Genomic DNA, 21,361 nt, shown 5'->3' with positions numbered 1-21,361 from the left:
TTTCCAAAGACTGGCCTGAGTACAGGGAGGCTCGGCACCAGTATGATGACCGCTTGGTAAGGAAGTCTCTGGTCACAGCCACCCATGCAGCAAGACCCAGACAAGCTGGTGCTCAGCCCTGCCTGGCCCCCTCCATTTCCCTTTAAAAAAAAAAAAAAACTAATTTTACTTAGATTTCATGGACTGATACAAGAGCATCTGATAAGAATCAGTAAATAAAACACAGTAATAGCCACAATAAACTTTGCTACAAATGTACAGGTTGAGAAAAAGTAATTAAGAAAAGAGCTTGATGAGTGAGCCAAAGGGGAAGGGGGATACTTGGAATCCTAGGGCTTCCCAGACTCCACAACATTCACTCAGCTGCTGGAATGCTCCATGTGAGATCTTGGTCCAAGAACCAGTGAGGAAATGTACACCAGGAGTGGCTGAGTCATCTCGGCTCTGATGGTTTTGTTATATAAAACCAGAACCCAAAGGAAATTGCAGCCAAGTGGAAAGACGGCTCACAGAGGATGGCCCTGAGAGGCAAGCGGGGGAATCGGTGGAATTAGTTTTTAATCATGTATCCAAAGGCAACAAGAAGCATCATTTCCTGGAATTTGCTCATCTTATATAATAGTGCTTATGATAGAGATTTTCTATAAGACCACCATGCAAATAACAGCAGCTTATGCACCAACATCTGCTGCAGTGGATGAAGAGGTAGAGAAATCCCACAAAGAATTGGATAAGAGCTCACAAATTTAATATAAAACACCAGGCTTTGTTACTCAGTGACTTCAAGGCAAAAGGTAGAAATTGGCAAGGTCAGTGAAAAATGCTGGAAAATATGATTCACAAATAATGAAGGAGGCCAAAGACTGAGACAGTCTATGCAGAAGACTCTCATCTACGCGCCACAAATAGCTGCTTCTAGAAAAGAAAAAGGAGATGCTGTACATGTTGAGCAGCCCTGTAATGGGAATGCAAATTTGGAAGATCTTCCCTGCCCCTAGGCTAAAGTGCACCTGAAGCCTGGGGTGGGAGGCTTGTTTTTCAGTAGATACTTCTTGATTGGCCAGTGAGTCAATAAGGTTGTTACATTCTCTGAGCCAGGAGAAGGCTATATAAGCCCTGATGTGTGGCTTTGTTTTGGGACTCACTTTGAGAAGTGTTCTGTGATTTGATCTGAATTCTGGGAAGCCGTTGTTGAGAGTCCTCCGGCTTTGAAAAACCCAAATGTGGAAACCCAGATGTTGACTGGGTATGGATGTAATGGTTGGACAGTTTGGAAAGCTGTCTACTTGATCTGTTTCTGTCTTGATAATTCTGCCTGTATATTCTGAAGTTCGGGGTGCTGACCTTTTTCCCCTGAACAAGGTAAACGATATATGTCTGACTGATTAAAGTAGGCTTGTTAACCCATTTTGAGTTGCTTTCCTTTATCAAAGCAGATCCAAGAACCTGTGTGAGCAGGCACCCTGGGGACACTGGGGTGCTTGCTGCTACAAGCCCCAACTTTATAAAAAGGGAATGGACTCTGTGTTAATGGAAACAAGCAGCCCCTCTCAGTCTTCTCTGCCAGCAGTGTCTCCTAAGGCTGGACCCCGCACCCTCTTCTCTTATTCATTTGGCATTTCATCGGGCTTCTTGTTTGGTTTGTCATTGAGCCCCATGGGGGCTCTATGCAAACATACGTACATATGTACATATACATGTACACACATATATACACAAATGCACATTCAAACATAAATACACCAACACATACATAAGTATATGGAAAGGATTTCCCTGTTAATATACGTTATGCGATACAATATATAACATGCATAACATGATGCAATATATTGTAGATAATATATATTATGCTACACATCAGGATAGTACATGAATATCACATACATCGCCTATTACTGTTACATTATCTCTGTAGCCCCTGACCTTTCCTCACTTCCAGTCTCACTCACCCTGTATCTGATATGCCGCCAAGTCTTCTTCTTTCTCCTTTCACAACATCTCTTGTAGATATTCCTTTATCTCTACTCACATGACCATCTCCTCAGCACGAGCCTCTGTCACATCATGCAGCAATACTAGCCTTCCTGATGTCCACTGCCTGCGACAGTCTGTCTCCTGACCCTGGGACGTTCATGGGTTGGCTTCCCTGACTTCCTTTAAGTTGAAACTTAAATCCCATCCCCCTTGGCAGGAGGCCTTTCTAAGTCCCAGAGGTTTAGATATGACAAGCAGAGGACGGCTGCAGCAGTTTCTGTCACCAAGGACGTGGGACTCTAACAACACGGTCCCAGGTGCATTTCCAGAGGATGCGGGAAAGACAAGGAAGAAAACAAAGGAGGGAAACAGAGCTGGAGCAGACCACGTCTGTGCCGACAGTGATAGGATTCTGAGGACGCTGGATTCAGCTCTTCAGGCATTTGACAGTGGCTCGGGAGAAGCCTTGGCCCTTAGTATTAACAACTACCCAAAAAGGACATTAACAACCACCAATACACATACCTGTTGACTTTCTCATGCATTGGACATTTTTATGAGACTAACCTATAAGCCCCAACATGGCGCAGAAGGGAGCAGAGAGCAGAGGCCGTTCCACAGTCAACCTCATCTCAATTATTACACAACTGAATAAAAGATGTCCAGAAGACACTTTCACTACAAAAACCTTCTACTTGATACAGCAGAAGGACACCTTGGAATCTCTCGTTCCATCCAGACACAGAATAACAAAGTCCACATGCAAAAGGAATCTGTATGAGGCTGCTGAAGGCCCCACACCCCGCAGTCCTGTAGAGCTTTCATCGCCAGACCTGTAGTCACTCTGAAGGCTGGTCTAGCCACACAAAAAGGAGAAATGAAGCTGACAGAGGAAGCATCCTCCACCTAGGTGGCAGTGAAGGAGTTCTGGGGAGAGGCCAGTGCAGTACAAGCTCTGGGGTCCCCAACGTGGGAAGGCTTGGCTAGAGACTACACGTTCATTGTCTAAGGACTCAGCTAAAGGCTCATCCCCAGGCTGGCTCCAGAGCAACGAACCCTGGGGCCACAGGAAGACTAACAAATGGCTAAGAAGCTGGGGATGGGCTGAGACCGCTGTCCTTGCAGTATCGACCTGATCAAACCACGTACCCTTGAGATATCGCGCCAGAAAGCAGCCGTCCAGATTAGGAGGGGGGAGGGGGGGAACGTGCCCTGCACAGGTGTTTGAGATGCCCAATGAGCTGGGCCCTGAGAGGACCAGGAGGGGGGTGAAATCACACAGTGAGAATGGAGGGCAGGGGCAGGGGGTACAGACAGCGGGGCCGTGGTGGGTGAGCCAGCACAAAGTCTCACTTATTCCAGACCATCAGATGCTAGTTACCTCTCCCCCCCTCAAAAAAAAACCCCAAACCCAGACACATTCTTAAGGGTCTGCTGTCACAGGGGCTGACTCGTGTGCTGAGATGGGACACAGGTGAGAACAGTGGCAACCTCAGAGAACAGCTGTGTATGCACATACACACACACACACACAGACACGCACAGATACACACATGCACACACACACTCTCACACACACCGTCCTGGAGAACGACGGCTCTCACTCTCTGCTTATCATTCACCCAGCACATGATCCAGTTGCTAGTAGTGTGCCCCCCACCCCACCCCGCCCCCATGGGTTTTCCTTCTCTCGTGCTTGGCCCGGGGTCCCCAGGAGGATCCTGGCGGCCACTGAGGTAAAGACAGAGCCTCACCTGGGCTGTCCCTGAAGCCCAAGGAAGGAGACAGGAGCCCTGGGTTCCGAGGGCAGCTCCTGTGGGGCTGGGAAGCCTTGCGGCTTTGGCATCAGTCACTGCCAACTCCATCCCTCCTCTGGCCCTGGTGAGTCACGAGGCCAAACCTACCAGCGTCCTCCAGTGTGGGAGAGAATGTGATTTCTTGGCTCCATTCAGGGTCAAGGAAGGTTACAGTGTTTCTGAGGCAGGGTGGTATGAGTAGAATTTGGGGCTTCACCTGGGTTCGAATCCTGTTTCTGAGACCAACTAGCTGTGCAACCCTGAGCAAGTTTCTAAAACCCGTGTGAGCAGTGGGGTCTCTGGGTCAAAGACTTTCGCCAAAGACATCGCCAGGTCAATACCCACTTTGGGTAACACTTTTGCCATCGAGGTACAATTTCATGCCCATTGGAGGCCAGCTTCTGGCTGACTCTTTCTGTGTGTCAGACAGGGCTGCTGGAGGTTGGAGAGCAGGACAGGAGGGTGCATCAGACAATGGCATTTCACTGGGATCCAGAAGCAAGAAACGGCCCAAAGCTGCCTCAGCCCCTGAATGTCCTTGTGATCTCCGCCGAGCCAACATCAGCTTGAGCACGAGCTTCTTTTCTCTGTCAACATGATTTAGTTTTGTTCTTTTATTTTTTTCCTTTTGGAGGAGTCTCAGTGGAGACAGTATCCAAGGCAGAGAAAAGGGACCACATTTTTGGCATAGAGCCTTTGAAGGAAGAAACCTGCTGTTAGCCAACAGAACAAGCAAGTTGGTATTTCTGTTCTACAATTCTTTGTTTCTCGCAGATGCAGGATGGAATTGTAAAGGGGCCAAGGAGAGAGCACCTACATCCCCAAACACTCCAATTATCAGAGAAAGAACGAGGGAGAAAATACACCAGGAGCTGTGGGTCTGTTTGCCTTTTGTTCAACTGTGTTTTTGTAGGTGGGGAAAGACACACAAACCAAAATGCTTTCAAACAGCAACTGTAAATAAATGGGCCAGCAGAACAAGGCCATCCTGGTCCGTGCCACAACGCCTGCTATCAGGGACCAACGCTGCACTGAGGATGGTCAGCATCCCATAAGTGTTCATGTGACCACCAAGCATGGCTGGAGGCACCTACTGTGTGCTTGGCACTATTCTAGGCACTGGGGACACAGAGGAGCATGGAGAAGCCAGGGAAACGGCTTTAGACGTTTGAGCCAGGAGTGAGTATTCAGGGCAAGGCCCCGAAAGGGGGCAGCTTCACAAATGGGCCCTCGAAGGAGAAATCCATGCCAGTCTGTCTTAGGCAAAGGGGAACAGTATGGGCAAAGATTGGGAGAGGGCAGGGGGAGAAGGGGACAGCGAATGGGATCCAATCTGGCCAGACTCCTATCTGTGAAGGTGGTGATAAGGCTGGAAAGGTGAGTCTGGAGACGTCTGAAAGCAGATCTACCAATCCCCTCCTCCCCAGGGGGGCTTCTGTGAGGGGCTGCTTTCTGTTCTAGAAGTGCCCCTTCCTCTCTTTCCTGGAATCTCCTGTGCCCCAAATCTCCCAAGTTAGGAACCTTCATTCCTCCTTGCTAACATCTATAGAAGTGCTTTAAGGTGAAAAAAAGTTTTTATACCTTCTCTCAGTTGATTCTCCAATAGACTGGGTGGTGGGGCTATGTTTATACCCAATTTACAGATGATGAAACTGAGGCCGAGAGCTGTCCCAGTGGGACGTGAGTGTCCCAGCTGGGCAGTGAGTGCAGCAGGCTGGACATGCCCCGGGGCTCTGCCTGGGACATCAGAGGAGGGTCCAGTCTGTCCCACAGCTGGGCGGTGAGTGCAGTGGGGCTGGACACGTCACGGGGCTCTGCCTGGGATGTCAGAGGCGGGTCCAGGCACCCCCTTCTGGGAGGCCCCTCCTCCCCCAGCCCCACTCTCCCTGCTCCTTCACTGGCTCACAGCCAGACCAGGCTGTGTTTCAATGGGCCCTGCTCCTGTCCCAGGAGATGGAATCCAGAGTGAGGAGGAAGGACGAGCCTGGAGCTGCACTGGGGGCCCCAAGCCTTACTGACTCTGCTTTTGCCACCAGCCTGCATCCATGCTCTCCTCCAAGACTCACACAACCTCTACCCTAGTTCAGATCTGTATCACGTCTTGTCTGAGTGACTGCAATAGCTTCCTAAGGGCTCTCTCTGCCCAGTCCACCCTTCCCTACCAGGCTTATGTCATCCTCCTTCCCCTTGTGATGGACTGGCCTGCTACTTGCCCTCTGTCCATGGCATTCCATGTCTAGACGTGCTCCCTCCTCCTCTCCCCCTCACAAATCCTGAGACACAGCTTGGACACAGGTTCCCAGGGAGGCGCGGCCCAGCCTCATCGCTCCTGATTAGGAACATAAGCCCCTTGAGGGCAGGCCACATTTAGCTCTTCTCTTCGCCCCAGCACCTAGGCACAGTGCCTCGAATGCAAACACACAGCAAGCATGTGTCATGGGGAATCATGAAACTGAGAGTTAGAAAAGGCACTGAAAGGTGGGAGAAGAACTGAGGAGGAGATACCACAGAAGCCAAGGGGGGGGGGGCGGGGCATGACAGGTCATCCCCGTCTGCCTCAGGCAGAATGCCCCAGCCCAGTGCGGGAAGGCGCTCACTGCACAGAAGAAGAGAACCACAAAGCATGAGTCATCCATTCCTCTGATGCGTGGAGCGCCCCCCAGCACTAACACAAACACATGGGCAGGGGACAAGGACCACCCACACGGAGTGTGATGGATGACCACAGGAGGGAATCCCCAAAAACCGAGACCACCTTAAGCTAGTGATGGACAGACTGTCTAGAAAGAGGGAAGCAAGACACACTCCTGGACTTGGCCTTGGGGAAGCACTTGGCTCCAACCACCCTCAGGCTCTGGCTTCCCAAGAGGGCCCAAGCCACCACAGGGAAGCATCCAGCCACCAAGGTGTCTACTCGGGCACCTTTGGTAGGATTTGGACAATTTGCAAAACTGATGTCATTTGGCACAGACTTTAATGGAAGAGACAAAAAAGGTAAATGGGGACAGGAGTGGGCTATTTGCTTTATGGCTTGAAAAAGGGAGTGAGGGTGGAACAGCTGGAGCCTGTGAGCTGAGACAGGGCCTCAGCCCCCAGCCACCCATCCTTCCACCACCACTCACTCTGGGCATAGAACATTCAGTTGCAGATAAAAATGCGCTGGTACAGAGGGCTCTCAGCAGGCTGAAAGACATGAGGCTGGGGAAGCCGGCATGAAGTCTGTAACTGCACAAGGAGAGGGATCTTCTCTCTGGAGCTTACAAACATGCCACAGGGGCCTGAGGGTCATCTTGGAAGGCTGTTTCAAAAGATGAAGGAGGTGAGAAAAACCAGCTGAAACACAGAGACCCAACAAGAGCTTCCCGCAATGATGTCCTGCTCTCCTCTGATGATTCTGTTCTGTCTGTCCTGCTGTCCTTAAAGATTCCTTTAGGAATCTCTCTCGATTCCTAAAACTTCACAGGCAGAGAGCAACATTTTCTATTTAGAAAGCAAAGGAGCTGGCCGCCATTATCTAGCTGAGGTTGCTACTGGTGACAACGAGAAAGGAATAGTGGTTCGATCACAAGTATCTGAAATCAGCACAAAGGAGCTGCAGCCGTTGCATCTGATAAGCCTGGACCTGTCGGCCCCTCCAGAGAAAGCCCAAGGCAGCTTGGACGGAGCCACTGCCACCTGGATCCAGCAAGTGAAGGATCGCACAGACAGCACACTGATGATGCCATTGCCGAGAGATGACTGGACACTGTGGGTGTCGGACATACCAGGGCTGGAGCCAGAGCCGGGGCCGGGGCCAGGGCCGGAGGCGGAGGCGGAGGGGGGAGGGGAGCTGACCAGCCTCCCAGCTTCACCTGCCTCAGTCTAAAGTGACCCTTGGCCATCCACGTTGTCCCACAAACGGTTTTTGCTTATGATTTCTGATAGGTTTGTGCTACTTGTACTCAGATTTCTCTATTTCTCACATGGTTTTATGTTTAATATTAGGGGAGTGGAGCCAGTTAGCACTTGGGGACTCACCTGTTTTCATCTGAGGTGGCCAATATAGGGACATGGAGTTTTTATACATGACTTACCTGTTTAGTATATGGACGACTTTGGGTTCATTCTGATTTCACAGGGCCAGTGTTAAAAGAGCAAAGAAAGCTGCCTCCACACTGGCCTGAGCTGGTCAGGGGATTAAGGGACGACTGGCTCCAGCCACAGTATAGTTACCGTGGGTACTTTAGGGCTGGAGCCCTCCAGGCTGTGGGAGATACAGATGGCCCAGAGATACGGAATTCCGTGGGTATCCAGCATGTATGTTTTCATGACTAAAGATGCAAAAACGCTCCTTAAGACAAAGCTTTAACCCAGTCAGTTTACTTGGGAGAAGGGCAGAAAAGGTTCACATTCCATTATTTGTAAAGTTACCTGCTATTTGCTTTCATTATTCCTGCTACACTCATTTTGTTGGTATTTAGATGGTTCAGGCAAGCTCAGAACAAACACACAAGTGAAGCTGCAGCAAAACAAAACCGTGTGGATTTAACTTTTTGTAGGCTTTCTGCTTTTGTGATTTTTTTTTTTTTGGTACTGGCCCAACATGCATGTGCTGTAAAAACAGTTAATAGGGAAACAAGCTGACATGATGGCTAGCTTTGTTTGATGTCTTATGGAAAGTTCATGAACAAGCCAAACATAACTGTTAAGAACGTGAGTATTAAGTTAACATAACCAGAATAAAAGTTTTAGGAATGGAAAAAGGAAGGGAACCTACCTTCTTAGCAGCAGAATCTCCTCGGGGTGAAGAAGAGGAAGGAGACATTTTCACCTATAAAAACCAAGGATTTTGTTATGCTTCAGTTTTCTATGACTAAAACTCTAGGAATATGGGGAGAACAAGAGTAATTGAGAGGCCCTAAAGCATTTTATACATTTTGCATTAAACATGAATGGCCCAAGGCCCACCGTGTGCCCTGGAGAGCTTGAGAGGATCAGAGACACCAGCAAAGGAGGAAACCCAGGAGCATTAGATTCAGAAGGGTTTCAGTGAAGGGGCTAGGGGCTAAACAGGCCTGGATGATGGTGTGGACAGTGGTCTCCACATGTGGTGGCTTTACAAGTGACTTCTGTTTTTACAATCATAGTCCTTTCTGGATAGATTCATTTTCCTACCCAGGGGGCTGTCTCTCATAACAAAGACAAACAGTTCAGCAAAACCAGCATTCACAAGGAGCACGTACTGTGCCTTTGGAAGGAAGGAGGCATGCTTCCCCACTTCTCCAACTAACACTGGCTATTACTGTTCTTAGCCAGAGGAGTCGGGAGACGCTCACCAGTTTTTCAGAGAACACTGCATTGAAAGGGATAATTAATGTCGCACATGACAAAAAATGAATTCTGCTGCTGCTTTTCTTTCCACATCATCTAATGAATCTTCTCACCTCTAGCCAGGCCCCTCTCTGATCTGTCAAGCCATTGCCCTCCCTCCCCAAACCTTTGCTCAAAGATCTTCTGTGCTCCCTATTGTCCACAGGAGAATGTTGGCCAGAGCTTCAATCTGGCCTCAGGCACTCACCAGTTCTTTCAGCCTTAGTTTTCCCATCTGTAAAATGGGAGTACGGAACAGTACCCTCTTAGGGTTGTGGTGAGGACCACTTAAGAGTGATGAGTTATAAGCAGTTCTCAGTAAATCAAAGCTCTGTGTAACTGTTGGCTATTGTAATCTATCCGATCCAATAAACTAGAGCCTACATTGTGCTAAGCACTGGGGGGTCCACTTAAAAAGAAGACATGGCCTCAGACAATTAACACTTACTAGCCAAGTGGCCTTGGGCAAGTCACTTAAGCCCAAATTGCCCCTCTAAAAAAAAAAAGCAAAAAATAAAAAGAAGACGGTCTCAGAGATTTTAAGTCCATTTCAGTCTTATTTCCTGACTCTGATCCAGCCATACTGGATTCTGGACAAGCTGTCTCTGACACCTGGCCAGCATCTCCTCCTCCCGCAAGGCTGCTCCGGCCCCCCCCTCTTGAATCCGCTCTTGCCTCTTTACCCGCTGGATCCCTCCAGGAGAATGAAAGCTCCTGGTCAGCAGGGAATGACTTAGATCTCTCTGTGCAGCTCCAGGGCCTGCCCGGGGAGGGGCAGGAGACTAACAAATGTTTGCTAAATCAGGATTAAAAATGACCTTGTCAGGCTAGAGTGCTGGGCCCAGATTAAAAACCCAGAAATTTCACAGGGGTAAATATAAACATCTGGCGTTTAAATTAAAAAGATAAATCTCACAAATCCATGATGGGAGAAAGGAGGGGAAATAAATGGTTTGGCAACAGTTCCGGTGACCAAGGTCTTTGTTTGCAGAAACAGCAGCACAGGGCTTGGATCCCAGGGAATTCTGCTTCCCGTCTCTCCTGTGGCTGCTCAAGCTCTGAGAAGACTGGAATTAAGCCCACAAACCCCCGCTCTCCCACCCCACTGTGGGAAGCTCCTTCATCCCAGCCAGGGCTGAAACAATGGACGAGGGCAGGCTTACTGAAAGCTGTACTAGCCCACGCGTGCATCTCTCCACTGCCTCCTCTGCTGGCCATGGTCCTGACACTTCAGACACAGGGATGCTGCAGGATGGGCAGTCATGCACACAGGGAGAGTGCCGGTGTCAGTAAATGGAGTGCTGAGGACCACCTTGCCGTCTGCTCCCACTCCTCTCATTCCACCGAATGGGCTTAGGAAGGTCAGATCTCTGCTTGTGTGCAGAACCAGGGCCAAGCCCCAGGGCCCAGAGAGGGAGTGCAGTGGGGGGCCCACATCATGCTCCTGCTCTGGGGAGACTCTTCCTGGGCCCGGTTATTCTCATGTCACGTGCTCCTCTCTCGAGGAATCTTCCACTGGATCTTCCATCCAGGACATCCGGACAAAGTGGCAAATACCTTGGGACGCATCAGTCCCAGTTCTAGGCCTGACTATTGGTTAATAACAACAGATCTCTGAACAAAATGGATCCACATGATCACGTCAAACACTAACTCTTATATGATCTCAATATTCAATTCAATCCAATCCATTTCAAACAAACACTTAGGAAGTAGATACGATGTGCCAGGCCTGGGGACAGACTGGAAGATAGAGCTCCTCTGGCACGCAGAGAGGCCAAAACAAAGCGTGCTCCTGTCCATACAAAGGATGCTTTGAAGGGAGGGCTGGCATTCAGTGGTTGGGAGGGGAGAGCAGTCCAGAAGGGCCTCCCTTGCACACCGGACAGCCTTAGTTGGAGACAAGCAAGCCTATGAGGTGGCAGGTGCACATCCTTCTGGTAACATGCTCTTAGTGGGAATGTGTTTGCTCAGCTGTGCCTTTCAGGCCCTTGTGCTACCCAGAAGATGGGGTTGGCTAGGAGGGCAGAACGTGGTTTTCTGTCTGGAAATGCTCTATATTTTACACATGAGAGTAAAGATGAGCTCATCTCTAGGTCTTAGAGAGGGCAAATGACTTGCCCAAGGTTCCCCAGACAGAGCCAGGACTGAAAGCTAGGGGTGCTTCCAGCCTTCTTTCCCCTGCCCAGGCTCTGGTTAAAATGTTGTAGATCATTCAAATCCAGCATGTTCGCTGAATTGCTCTATTTAATTCTGTGGAATTTTAAGAATAATGACAATTATTTATTTTTTCAAATGACATCTGGAACCTAGGACTCAAACCACTGTCTGCCCAGACCGTTGCTGGGACCAAGAGTCTCCAGATGGTCGAGGAGCTCACTAGGAGAGTTCCCTGTCCCCTGGCAGGCTCCCACCCAAATCGACAGCTTGGTTTAAAGTACAATGAACATGAGATCTGTAGCCCTTTAACACTGCTGAGCCTAGAGATGGGCGTGAGCCTGGACAGTGAAGGTTCTAGGTAACTGCAGAGAGCTGTGTCTGGAGGTCCCTCATCAAAGCCCGCTTCACACTTCCTCAGGACCATCACAATAAAAACGCTAACTCTAAGCTTCGTAGTGCTTGTGATGTGCCCGGGCTGAGCTAGTCACTTCTTGTTATTTCCTATTTACCTTGCGTGTCACTTGTTCTCACCCGTTGGACCGTAAGCTGCTCAGGGGAAGGGCTCTCTTGTGCCTGGCACACAGGGGACCTCCCTGGGTACCCCTGGCCCTTGCCAGTGCTCTGGCTTTATCTTTTCTGCTCATTGCGATGCCCACCATGTGCTCTTCATAATGCTGGGGCAGATGTTCCGTTTTAATTTCTCAGAGGCTGAGATTCTATGACTCATCACCATACAAAACCATCAAAAGAGGAGCAGTGTTAACAGGATGGGCCTTTGTTGTAAGGAGAAGCTTGGGGTCATTTAAAAAAATCAATATCATCCACCAAAATCTATTTTCTATCCTTCTTCCCTACTGGAGGAGAAAAAGGAAAAGCAAGCCCATACATCAGACAGGCACCGCCAAGCGAATCGGTGCGCTGGCCATAACCAGAAATCCTCTGTGTCCGTCCGGCCCGAGTCCATCCCTCTGAGCACCAGGCGGTGACTTTGATCAGCGGTGGTCTTCAGGAGCCAGGGCTGAGCACCAGGTGATCAGCAAGGTTCGGGGTCATTTCCAGAGTCACAGGACCCCAGGTCTAGAGCTGAAAGGGACTTCAAAGCTATCAGGTCCAAGCCCCTCCTTTTACAAGCCCCTTCCTGAAGAAAATGAGGACGCCCAGGGAGCTTCTGTGACCTTCCCACAAGGTAGCAAGCACCAGCAGGGGGATTCGAACCCAGAGCTCAGGGCTGTTCCACTATGTTGGGCTGCTGGTGTCATTCCCAAAGGCATCCAGCCTGCTTTGCAGCTCTGGGCCCAGCTTGCTGTCCCCTTGCTGTCTGAGTGGAGACCCCAAAAAAGAATCCCAGGGGCTAAGGCGGGAGACAGCATCCAGCCTGAACTCTTACTTTACAGATGAGGAAACTGAGATGAGGCCTGGCCCACTTTCACCTGGCTGTCTTATTTGGTCAAAGGCTAGCCTCTTTGTGAGACCACAGCCCATAACTTATTAAAGAATTCCCTGAATAAGCATTATGGCATTTCCCTCATGCTCTGGGTGAAACAGATTGTGTGGCGCAATCCCATTTCCAAGAGTCCAAGCAGCCGCTGTTCCCCTTGGCCCTGGAGCAGAGCCCAGGATGGATTCTGGGGATTCCTCTAACTGGCAGGGCCTGGGCTCCAGGTGGGTGGGCTGCTGGGGCCTCCTCTCCTCCATCTGTCTACTTCCTAATCCCTGGACCATCGGTACTGGGTGTCTCCAGGTGGCATGATGCTGCCCTTGGGGCAGGGACGAGGTATTCCCAAGGCACTTTCCTTTACATCGATTAGAAACTATCACTTCCCTGCTCTTCTGAGGCTGAGGACAGATCCAATGGAAAGTGCACTCATCCTGGGCCGTGAAATGGTGCTGCTACCAGCACCAAAACCACACTTCTCACCACTGAATGTCCCAGCTAATGTATTTATAATGGGGAGTATCTATTCTTAGAGCAGAAAGATCCCCCCAAACAGACACTGCACCAACAGTCCTACTTGGCTACACAGATATAAAATAAAACCATAAATTAGCCAGAACAGGATATAAGAAAACAAACAAGCGATGTGCTATGGATCATTAACAGAAAATGATGCCTGGAGATCATAAATAAAACATCATCTGCTAAATAAATAATCACTCTGAGGAGCTAAATCATTCCCAACGAATAAGATTTTCAAAATATATCCAGTATGAAAAATGTGAATTTTTTTCAGTTGGAAAACCTTGGGCAAAAATGGGAAAACCAAAGCAACCTTTCCCAGCAGGGGGAAAACCCATCCCCAACTTCTTCCCTGCCCTTTGGGGGCGGGGAGGGAGGGGGGAGAGAGCGGATCTGCCAGAGGCTAAGACGATGACTGTGAACGCGGTGTCTTCACTAGAGCCAGGAGGGGCCCCCGAGTCACGGGGGCAGCGCCCTCACCAGAGAGGTCTCCATGGCTGGGGGATTCTGCCAAAGCGCAGAGAGGTGAGCAGCGCGGTGCGTGTGGCGTGGGACGAAGCTGGAGCCCCGCACCCGTCTGCGTGTCTGGCGCTAATCTGGGATTTTATTTTTCTTGTCCAGAGGGCTGCTTCCTTCTTGAAGCTGACACATGTGAGGACGGCGACCTGCTGCTACTTGTAAAATGGGGAACACAGGCCCTGGGAAGGGGGGAGAGGATCAGAGGGAATAGCGCATAGAACCAGCTTTATAGAGTCCTACAAAGGTCACTTCTTGCTATTTTTATGAATTTATACATGTGATAAGAGGTGGAATGCCAGCCTGGCACTGGGTGCCTGGTGTCCTGGGTTCCAGTCCCAGCTCTCTCACTTCCTGGCAACGTGACCGTGGGCAGGTCACTTCACCCAGGGAGTGGGAGTGCTTGACCAGAGGCCCTGGAATGTCTCTTCCAGGCTTTAACTGACTCTACGCCTGCCCCAGCATGTGTGCGGCAGAAGAGCCAGGAACATCAAGAGAGAAAGGGGCCAGGGAAGGAGACTTTCCGGCACACATGGCCATCTCTGTGTGGTTGGTCAGCCTGTGAAGAGGGGCCAGGACAGCAGGTGCCGGTGTGCAGAGATGCTGGCCCCAACTCCACCAGCCCAGGCCTCTGTCCTGCTGGAGGGGAGCCAGAGGCCCCCGCAGGTGAGACCGCCAGCAACTGCCTGAGCAGGGGGTGAGGGTGGGGGCTGTGCAGGCTCCAAAAGAAGGCGAGCTCCTTGAGGGGAAAGATGCTTCCTTGCTGTTTCCATATCCAGCATCAGGCCCAGAGTTCAAATCCCACAGGATGAAGTCAAAGTGTGGCTGGTGGCAGAGTCTGTGCTGGGCTGGGGCCTCTCCCGCTACCTCTGCCCCCATGCTGGTGTGGGGCCTGCCTTTGTGACCAGGCTGGGGTCAGGAAGAGCAAAGGCAGACATTGTGTAAGCTCAAGCCCAGACGGGAGAAGGACGGGCTGAGGAGCTGCTGTGGTTCGAAGGCTGGTGACCCAGAGCCTGTGGCTGTCGTGGCTGCCCACAGCCAGGGTGTGCCCCCTCAGTAGGAGGGGGTAGGCCGCTGCTGCTCTTCCAGCCGCAGCATCTGGGGCGTGGTGACCCCAGCCAGGTCAGGGCCCTCTGGGCCTCGGTTTCCCCAGCTCTGACACATTGTGGCCTGGGGAGGGTGGTCTGCACTCTCTGCCACGACGTTCCAGACAGGTCGGTGCATCCACACCCTGCTGCCCCAGCTAGAGCAAGTGCTCACTGGAGGCAGGGTCAGGGCGCCATGCCTGAGCGCGCCATGCCACCCTTCGCCCTCTGAGGGCAGAGTGAGGTTGGATGGCAAGAACCAGAGAACGGAGCTCTTGGTTCAGTCTGGAAGGCCTGGGTTCAAACGTGACCTCAAGACACTTTCCAGCTGTGTGGTCCTGGCCCAGTCATTTCCCCTCTCTGGGCCTCAATTTCCTCATCTGTCAAATGAAGGAGGTGGCCTCTACAACCTTTACAGCCCCTGCAGGGCTTCAGTCTGTGACCCCACGACCTCCCTGGACCTTCAGTCACCATGGCTGACCAGGAAGCAGTGGCACCCTGGCGGTCACTGGCTCTTACCTGGGCCTGGGCGAGCTGCCCTTTCTTAGCATCAGATGCATTTTCGCTGAGCTTCCCGATCTTGTGGCTTGAGCTGCACCTGTAGCACGTCCACCTGGCCTGGCTCCCCGTCCCCATGGTGCACTCTTTGTTGAGCAGGCATAAGGAATGATAGAGGTGGCCACAGCTGCAAAATGAAGGCTCCTGGTCATGGATCTGGAGGCCCCTGATCCCCGGCCTGCGAGGCCCACCCTACGAAGGCCCTATGGACAGCCCAAAGGGACCCCACTCTGAGCCCAGGTTAAGGGGGTCTGGTTCCCCATTTCAGGACCTGAGCTCAGTCGGCTCCAAGGCCTCAGTGCCGGACTTGGGGTCAGGACACTCCCTATGTGACATCTGCCAGCAGAGGATCCTGACAGCAGCTCCCTGCCGGGGCTCTGGGGATCCAAGGAGGGAAGGCCTGTGAAGGCCTCCATGGCCCAAAGGGTCCCTCCATCTCCTGCTGCTGCTCAGTAGAGGCCTGGCCTGGCTTTGGGAGCTCCCAGGGTGCAGACCCCCTGCAGGAGAGACCAGCAGCTGGGGAGATGCCTGTTGCATCCTCCCCACAGCTGGCCGTCCCTGCTGTGCTCTGTAGGGTGGCCTCCCCAGCTCAGCAGAGACGCCACTGGCCTGGGCCTAAGTGCTGAAAGCCCACGGCGCTGACGTGGCCCCCCCGGCCTGGGCACAGGAGGGCACGTACCTGAAGACCACGATGTCATCGGCCACCTCCTGGCGCCGTCTGTACTGCTGCAGGCAGATACAGCAGTAATCCTGCTTGGGGTTTAGCCCTCGAGTGACCGATGCCCTCAGGTTACAGAGTGACCAGTGGAGGTCGTGGTTTAGGAGGCTGGTGGTTGTTTCCAGAAGTGTCTGGGAAGGACAAGAAAGAGAACATGCTGAACAGGCTCAGGAAAAAGAAGAAATGGAGGGGGGCCCCTGATTCCTGCTTGAAAACCCTGAGAATTCCTACAAGTTTTAAAAAGACCAGATAGCCGTCACTGGGAGGAAGCTGGAAGGGCTGCGGTCACCAGGTCTGAGAGGAAGCAGGAGAAGATCGGGGGCCTGCCTTGGAGCCACCCCCTTGGGCCCCAGGACCTCTAGGCTCACATGACCATGGGAGTGGAAGGCAGGTCTGGCTGCTTCTCTCTCCTGAAATGGCCTTCAGAAGAAGGGGCGATGGAGCCTCTGGCTCCCTGTGTCTCCTGGCTCTCTGCTTCCCCTGGGCTCTCCATAGTGCCTGGCTCTCTGCTTTCCCTGGGCTCTGGGGCTCCCCATGGCACCTGGCTCTCTACTTCCTCTGGACTCCCCATGGCGCCCAGCTCTCTGCTTCCCCTGGGCTCCCTACGGTGCCCAGCTCTCTGCTTCCCCCAGGCTCAGGAGCACGCTGAGCGGCTGCACCTGGCCTGTGAGGTGACTGAAGTCACCTCCAAGGGGATTTGGTATACCCCCTTGTGTACACTTTATACTACTGGGTGAAGGACTGACCGCCCAGACCATCCTGCAGCCTGTCAGGATGGCTCTCCTGGACACAGCCGTCTTCCAAGGGTCCCTTGTCGTCTTGAGGAAGGCGACCCCCAGTTCTCCCCACCACCGCCTCCCTGTTCCAGTCTCAGATCACCCGCCGCTGCCTGCTGGGCAGACAGATGGTGTTCCAGAGACATCTCAATCTCACACGTCCACAACATTAGCTTTCCCCACACACCGACCCCACTCCCAAACTCTGCTGCTGCTCTGAGGGTCCCACCATCCGCCATCATCTTGGCTTCCTCATCCCAGCATCCTCCTGGCGCCCCCCAGGCTCCATCCACTGCCAGACCCAGCTGACCCCTGATCCGTATTCAGACCCCTGCCGCCTCTCACTCAGGTGATGGCAGCAGCCTCTGGCATGGTCTCCGGCCCCTCCAGACCACCCCATTCACTGATGCCAATGGGATCTTCCCAATGTTCAAGTCTGACCATGCAACTTCCTGCACAGTTAAAGCCAGTGACCTCCAGGATAAATGAAAGCTCCTGCTTCTCCTGGAAAGCCCCCTTTGACTCCATCTTTCCAGCCCTGTCAGACACTGCTGCTCCTACCACAGGCAAAGGTCCGGCTGTGATGACCTTTCTGTTCCCATCTTTGAGCCTTTGCACTGGCCAGCTCCCATGCCTGGAATGCCCTCCCTGACTGCCACCACACAGGATCGCTGTCCCTTTTTAAGGCTCCATCTTCTCAAGGAGGTCTCTCCTGATTCCCCCAAATGACCTTGGACTTGAGAGCCCTGTGCTTCTCTGCATTTATTCACTCTACATGTAGGCCAGGCCATTCTGTGGCTGCTGCTGTCTCCCGTGGCACACAGGAGGGGTTCCCAAGCACTTACTGCCTGGTGCTCTCAGCCTGACCAGCCGAGGAGTGCATCGGCTACACCAGCCACTGTCCCGCCCCCTCCCCATCCTTCCCACTAGACTCGACACCCAGCAATGATGCTTTCTTCATCACGCAGGTGGTGCTGGGCCTGCGGAAGCTTGTGTTATCTCGTCTGAGCTTCAGAACGGCCCCATGAGGGGGCTCCCATGGCTGCTTCTGCTCTGGACCAATGACCTCACAGGTCCAGAGAGCTCCCATCACTGCTGCAGATCTGACTACTCTGGTGTATGGCTTTAGGGACGGGTCTGGGGGCACTGAAGGGTGGCTAGGTGGTGCAATGGACAAAGCATCAGGTCTGGAGTCAGCAAGACTCTTCCTGAGTTCAAATCTGGCCTCAGACATTTTCTAGATGTGTGACCCTGGGCAAGTCACTTCCCCCGTTTGCCTCAGTTTCCTCATCAAATGAGCTGGAGAAGGAAATGGCCAAACCACTCTAGTGTCTTTGCCAAGAAAATCCCCAATAGGGGCACAAAGTCAGGCAGACTGAAATGACTGAACAACAAATAGGGGAACTGATGGATTAAAAAAATTTTGGGGGGGTGGATACCTATTTGCAATTTCATTGTTGGGAGGCACTCCCAAGGAGAAAACTCACTCCACCAATGCTTATTTGGCAGCTTAGGGTCCTAGAGATCAGCCTCCAAGAGGGTAAGTAACCTGCCCAGGGTCATAGTTTAGGGACTAGATTAGGCCACAGAGGGTTGGGTTCAAGGTCAAGGAGCCTAGGACCACCAATGAAACTGGAAAGCTTTTTTTCAGATTTGAGGCAAATTGAGTACCTAGTAGGCCCAGGGCATAGCCACCACCAGGGCCCACTAAAGTGCCCAGGGCACCATCATCAGGGCCCACTAAAGTGCCCAGGGCACCACGACCAGGGCCACTAAAGTGCCCAGGGCACCATCATCAGGGCCCACTGAAGTGCCCAGGGCACCACCACCAGGGCCCACTAAAGTGCCCAGGGCACCATCATCATGGCCCACTAAAGTGCCCAGGGCACCACCACCAGGGCCCACTAAAGTGCCCAGGGCACCATCAACAGGGCCCACTAAAGTGCCCAGGGCACCATGACCAGGCCCACTAAAGTTCCCAGGGCACCACCACCAGGGCCCACTAAAGTGCCCAGGGCACCACCACCAGGGCCCACTAAAGTGCCCAGGGCACAGACACCACCAGGGCCCACTAAAGTACCCAGGGCACCATCATCAGGGCCCACTAAAGTGCCCGGGGCACCACGACCAGGGCTAAACTTCCTAAGGTATGGCCATCATTGGCAACGAACATTAGCAAAGTCTTGGACACAGTCACTAAAGACAGACCTTTAGCTCAGGCCAGAACTGCCCCATCTGGGACTTGCCAGGAGGCGCAGGTGTATGGCAAACCTGAATTAGGCGTCACTGTAACTACCCAAACCAATCAGGTGCTCACCGACCTGCCAGAATGCTGGCTCAGTCTGTCTTTATTTTGGGAGAAGAGAAAATTATGAATTTTTAAATGGAGAAACCTTTCCTACTGATTTTAAACTATGAGTCAGTAAATCACCATATTTTTACTGTGTGCCGGGCATGATGTGAGCCTAACATAACAAGCTCTTCCTTTGTCACTGGGGCTTTTTTAGGCCAATTACTGTATGTAAACAATATGAAAAAACGAACCCAGATGGTTTAATGAGAATGATCCCCCCTCCTCCCCATGCCTTTTCATTCTATAAAATAAATTCCCAACAGCAAATCTGTGCTAAAAAACACAGATCAGCTGAGGTTTGTTTCTAGTTTGTTTCCGATGACAGATTCAGAGACAGAAATGCATAACGTTACTTGTTCATAGTTAAAGGTGTCCAGCATTCCCAGGATGAGTCCTTGGATCTCGCCAAGCTTTCCTCTTCCATAAACTGGATCCTGCAGGAAAAACAAAATCCAAAAGAAAGAAGCAAAGTTATTTTGCATATTTTCAAATACTTCCTGTAAGACGCTATTTTCTCAGAGAGAAAAGGACATACTCTGGGCTTGCCTAGTTACTCTTTCACTCTGCAAGCCACGCGTGGGGTCCCCCCCTCCCCCGTTATAACCTTTCTGGATGTCTTATTGATGTTATATAAAAATATGGTGTTAGTTCTCACTGCCAGCCCACAGGCCAAACCGAATTCTCCCTTGTAACTGATGTAGTCAATCAGAATGAGCCAATACGTTGACGGTGCCTAAAGACAAGCCCCACTCCCCATTCCTATCTCTGGGCCTCTGTCTCTGTGCTGAGAGGGGGAGGCACAAGACTTCCTCAAACTTCAAACACCTGCAATGAAAGGGCCAATTTAAGGCACCCAGGCCTACTTTCTCTCATAGAGAAGGCATCTTTGCCCCCTTTTCTGCAGAGGTGGGAGGTCTATGGGTGCAGAACACTGTATATAATCTTCAGATTTTTGAAAATGTTGGGTAGTTTTGCTAAACTGGTTTTTTCCCTCCATTATTCATTTTTTATTCATTGCTATAAGGGATGGTTCTCCAGAAGGGAGAGGAGGAAAATACTGGGGAATGTGGGTGATAGAAAACCAAAAGCTGTCAATAACTATTATTAAAACAATTCTCTTTCTTTCTGATTTTCCTTTGCAGGTCCCTTTACATCCTTCCCCTTCCCTTTGGTTTCAGCAGCTGCTTCCTTCTTTCTCCAAATTCACCCTCCTCCCCCCCCCCCCCCCCACCTCCCCTGCCCCAGCAGTTCCTGGTCTCCATTTCCATTTCCACCAGACCTCGGTCACCAAATGAGAACCTGTCCTATGGGTCCTGTGCCCTGCCCCCATAATGCACAGGCTCCGGCGGTTACACAGCCTAGATGCCCAGGAGCGGCGAAGCTCCACCAAGGCAGGAATGCTTCTTGTTGACACTTCTATCCCTCCCAGCACCAAACAGCATCGCAGAGGTGGCATGAACGCTGGACTCCAGCCTGTACTGAGTAGGCAGGTGTGAGCATTTAGAGTGGGCTCGGGCCCCGGGCACTGCATTTACCCTCCAGCTGCTGCAGGCTGGTGGGACAGGAGATCGCCACAGTATACTGCGACGGCACCAATGTGTCTGAAAAAACCATCGAATCCTAGAGTTCAGAGCCAGAAGGGGCCTTTGAGACCATCTCATCCAAGCTCCCCATTTTACAGCTGAGGAAATGGAGGCCCATAAAGGTAAAGTGATTTCCCCAAGTCCTGTGGGGACGGGACAAAGCCAGGGTTTGAGCTGAGCACCCAGGACTCAGTATCGAACCTTCTTCCCACTGTGCCATACCGTCTCTATGATGTCTGGTGTCTGGGGGATGTCAAGATAGAACGAGGGAGATGGAGAGACTGGAGAAGGCTAACAGGGAGATTCAGGACTGGCAGAGTGCCCAGATGCAGGGTGGGGCATGAATGCATCTGGGCCAACCTCAGGTGTCGTTCTGGTGCAGCCTCACGGGGCACTCATTGGCCTTGGCCTCGTCCAGTTCTCCATCCTGATCCATCCATTTCCAACATTTATAGAATTCCTAGTGTGCGCTCAGGTACCTGGGCCCCTGTGGGCTAGGTTCACACTGACTTTTCTAAGCCACCATGCTAGTT

At 51.7% G+C, this 21,361-nt stretch overlaps 1 protein-coding gene across 4 annotated transcripts in view; it reads right to left on the bottom strand.

Moving 5' to 3' along the window:
- Nucleotides 1–21,361, bottom strand: part of VPS8 (VPS8 subunit of CORVET complex) — a 173,246-nt gene that overhangs the window by 12,932 nt on the left and 138,953 nt on the right. For 3 of the 4 annotated variants that reach the window (XM_069089353.1, XM_069089352.1, XM_069089354.1), the window contains exons 42-45: nucleotides 19,599–19,679; nucleotides 16,078–16,247; nucleotides 15,360–15,525; nucleotides 8,530–8,583 (exon numbers count right to left, since the gene is read on the bottom strand). In XM_069089353.1, coding sequence (XP_068945454.1) covers nucleotides 8,530–8,583; nucleotides 15,360–15,525; nucleotides 16,078–16,247; nucleotides 19,599–19,679 — 471 coding nt within the window. Of the gene's footprint in view, nucleotides 1–6,116; nucleotides 7,072–8,529; nucleotides 8,584–15,359; nucleotides 15,526–16,077; nucleotides 16,248–19,598; nucleotides 19,680–21,361 lie in introns of those variants that run through there. The other variant, XM_069089355.1, reaches the window with a different exon arrangement.

The sequence above is a fragment of the Petaurus breviceps genome, unplaced genomic scaffold, assembly GCF_028583685.1.
Source record: "Petaurus breviceps papuanus isolate PSGF00001 unplaced genomic scaffold, PetGlider_PUasm1.0 186, whole genome shotgun sequence".
Classification (NCBI taxonomy): Eukaryota; Metazoa; Chordata; class Mammalia; order Diprotodontia; family Petauridae; genus Petaurus; species Petaurus breviceps.
Note: the sequence above shows the minus strand (reverse complement) of the source record. Positions and strands in the feature narration are given on the sequence as shown.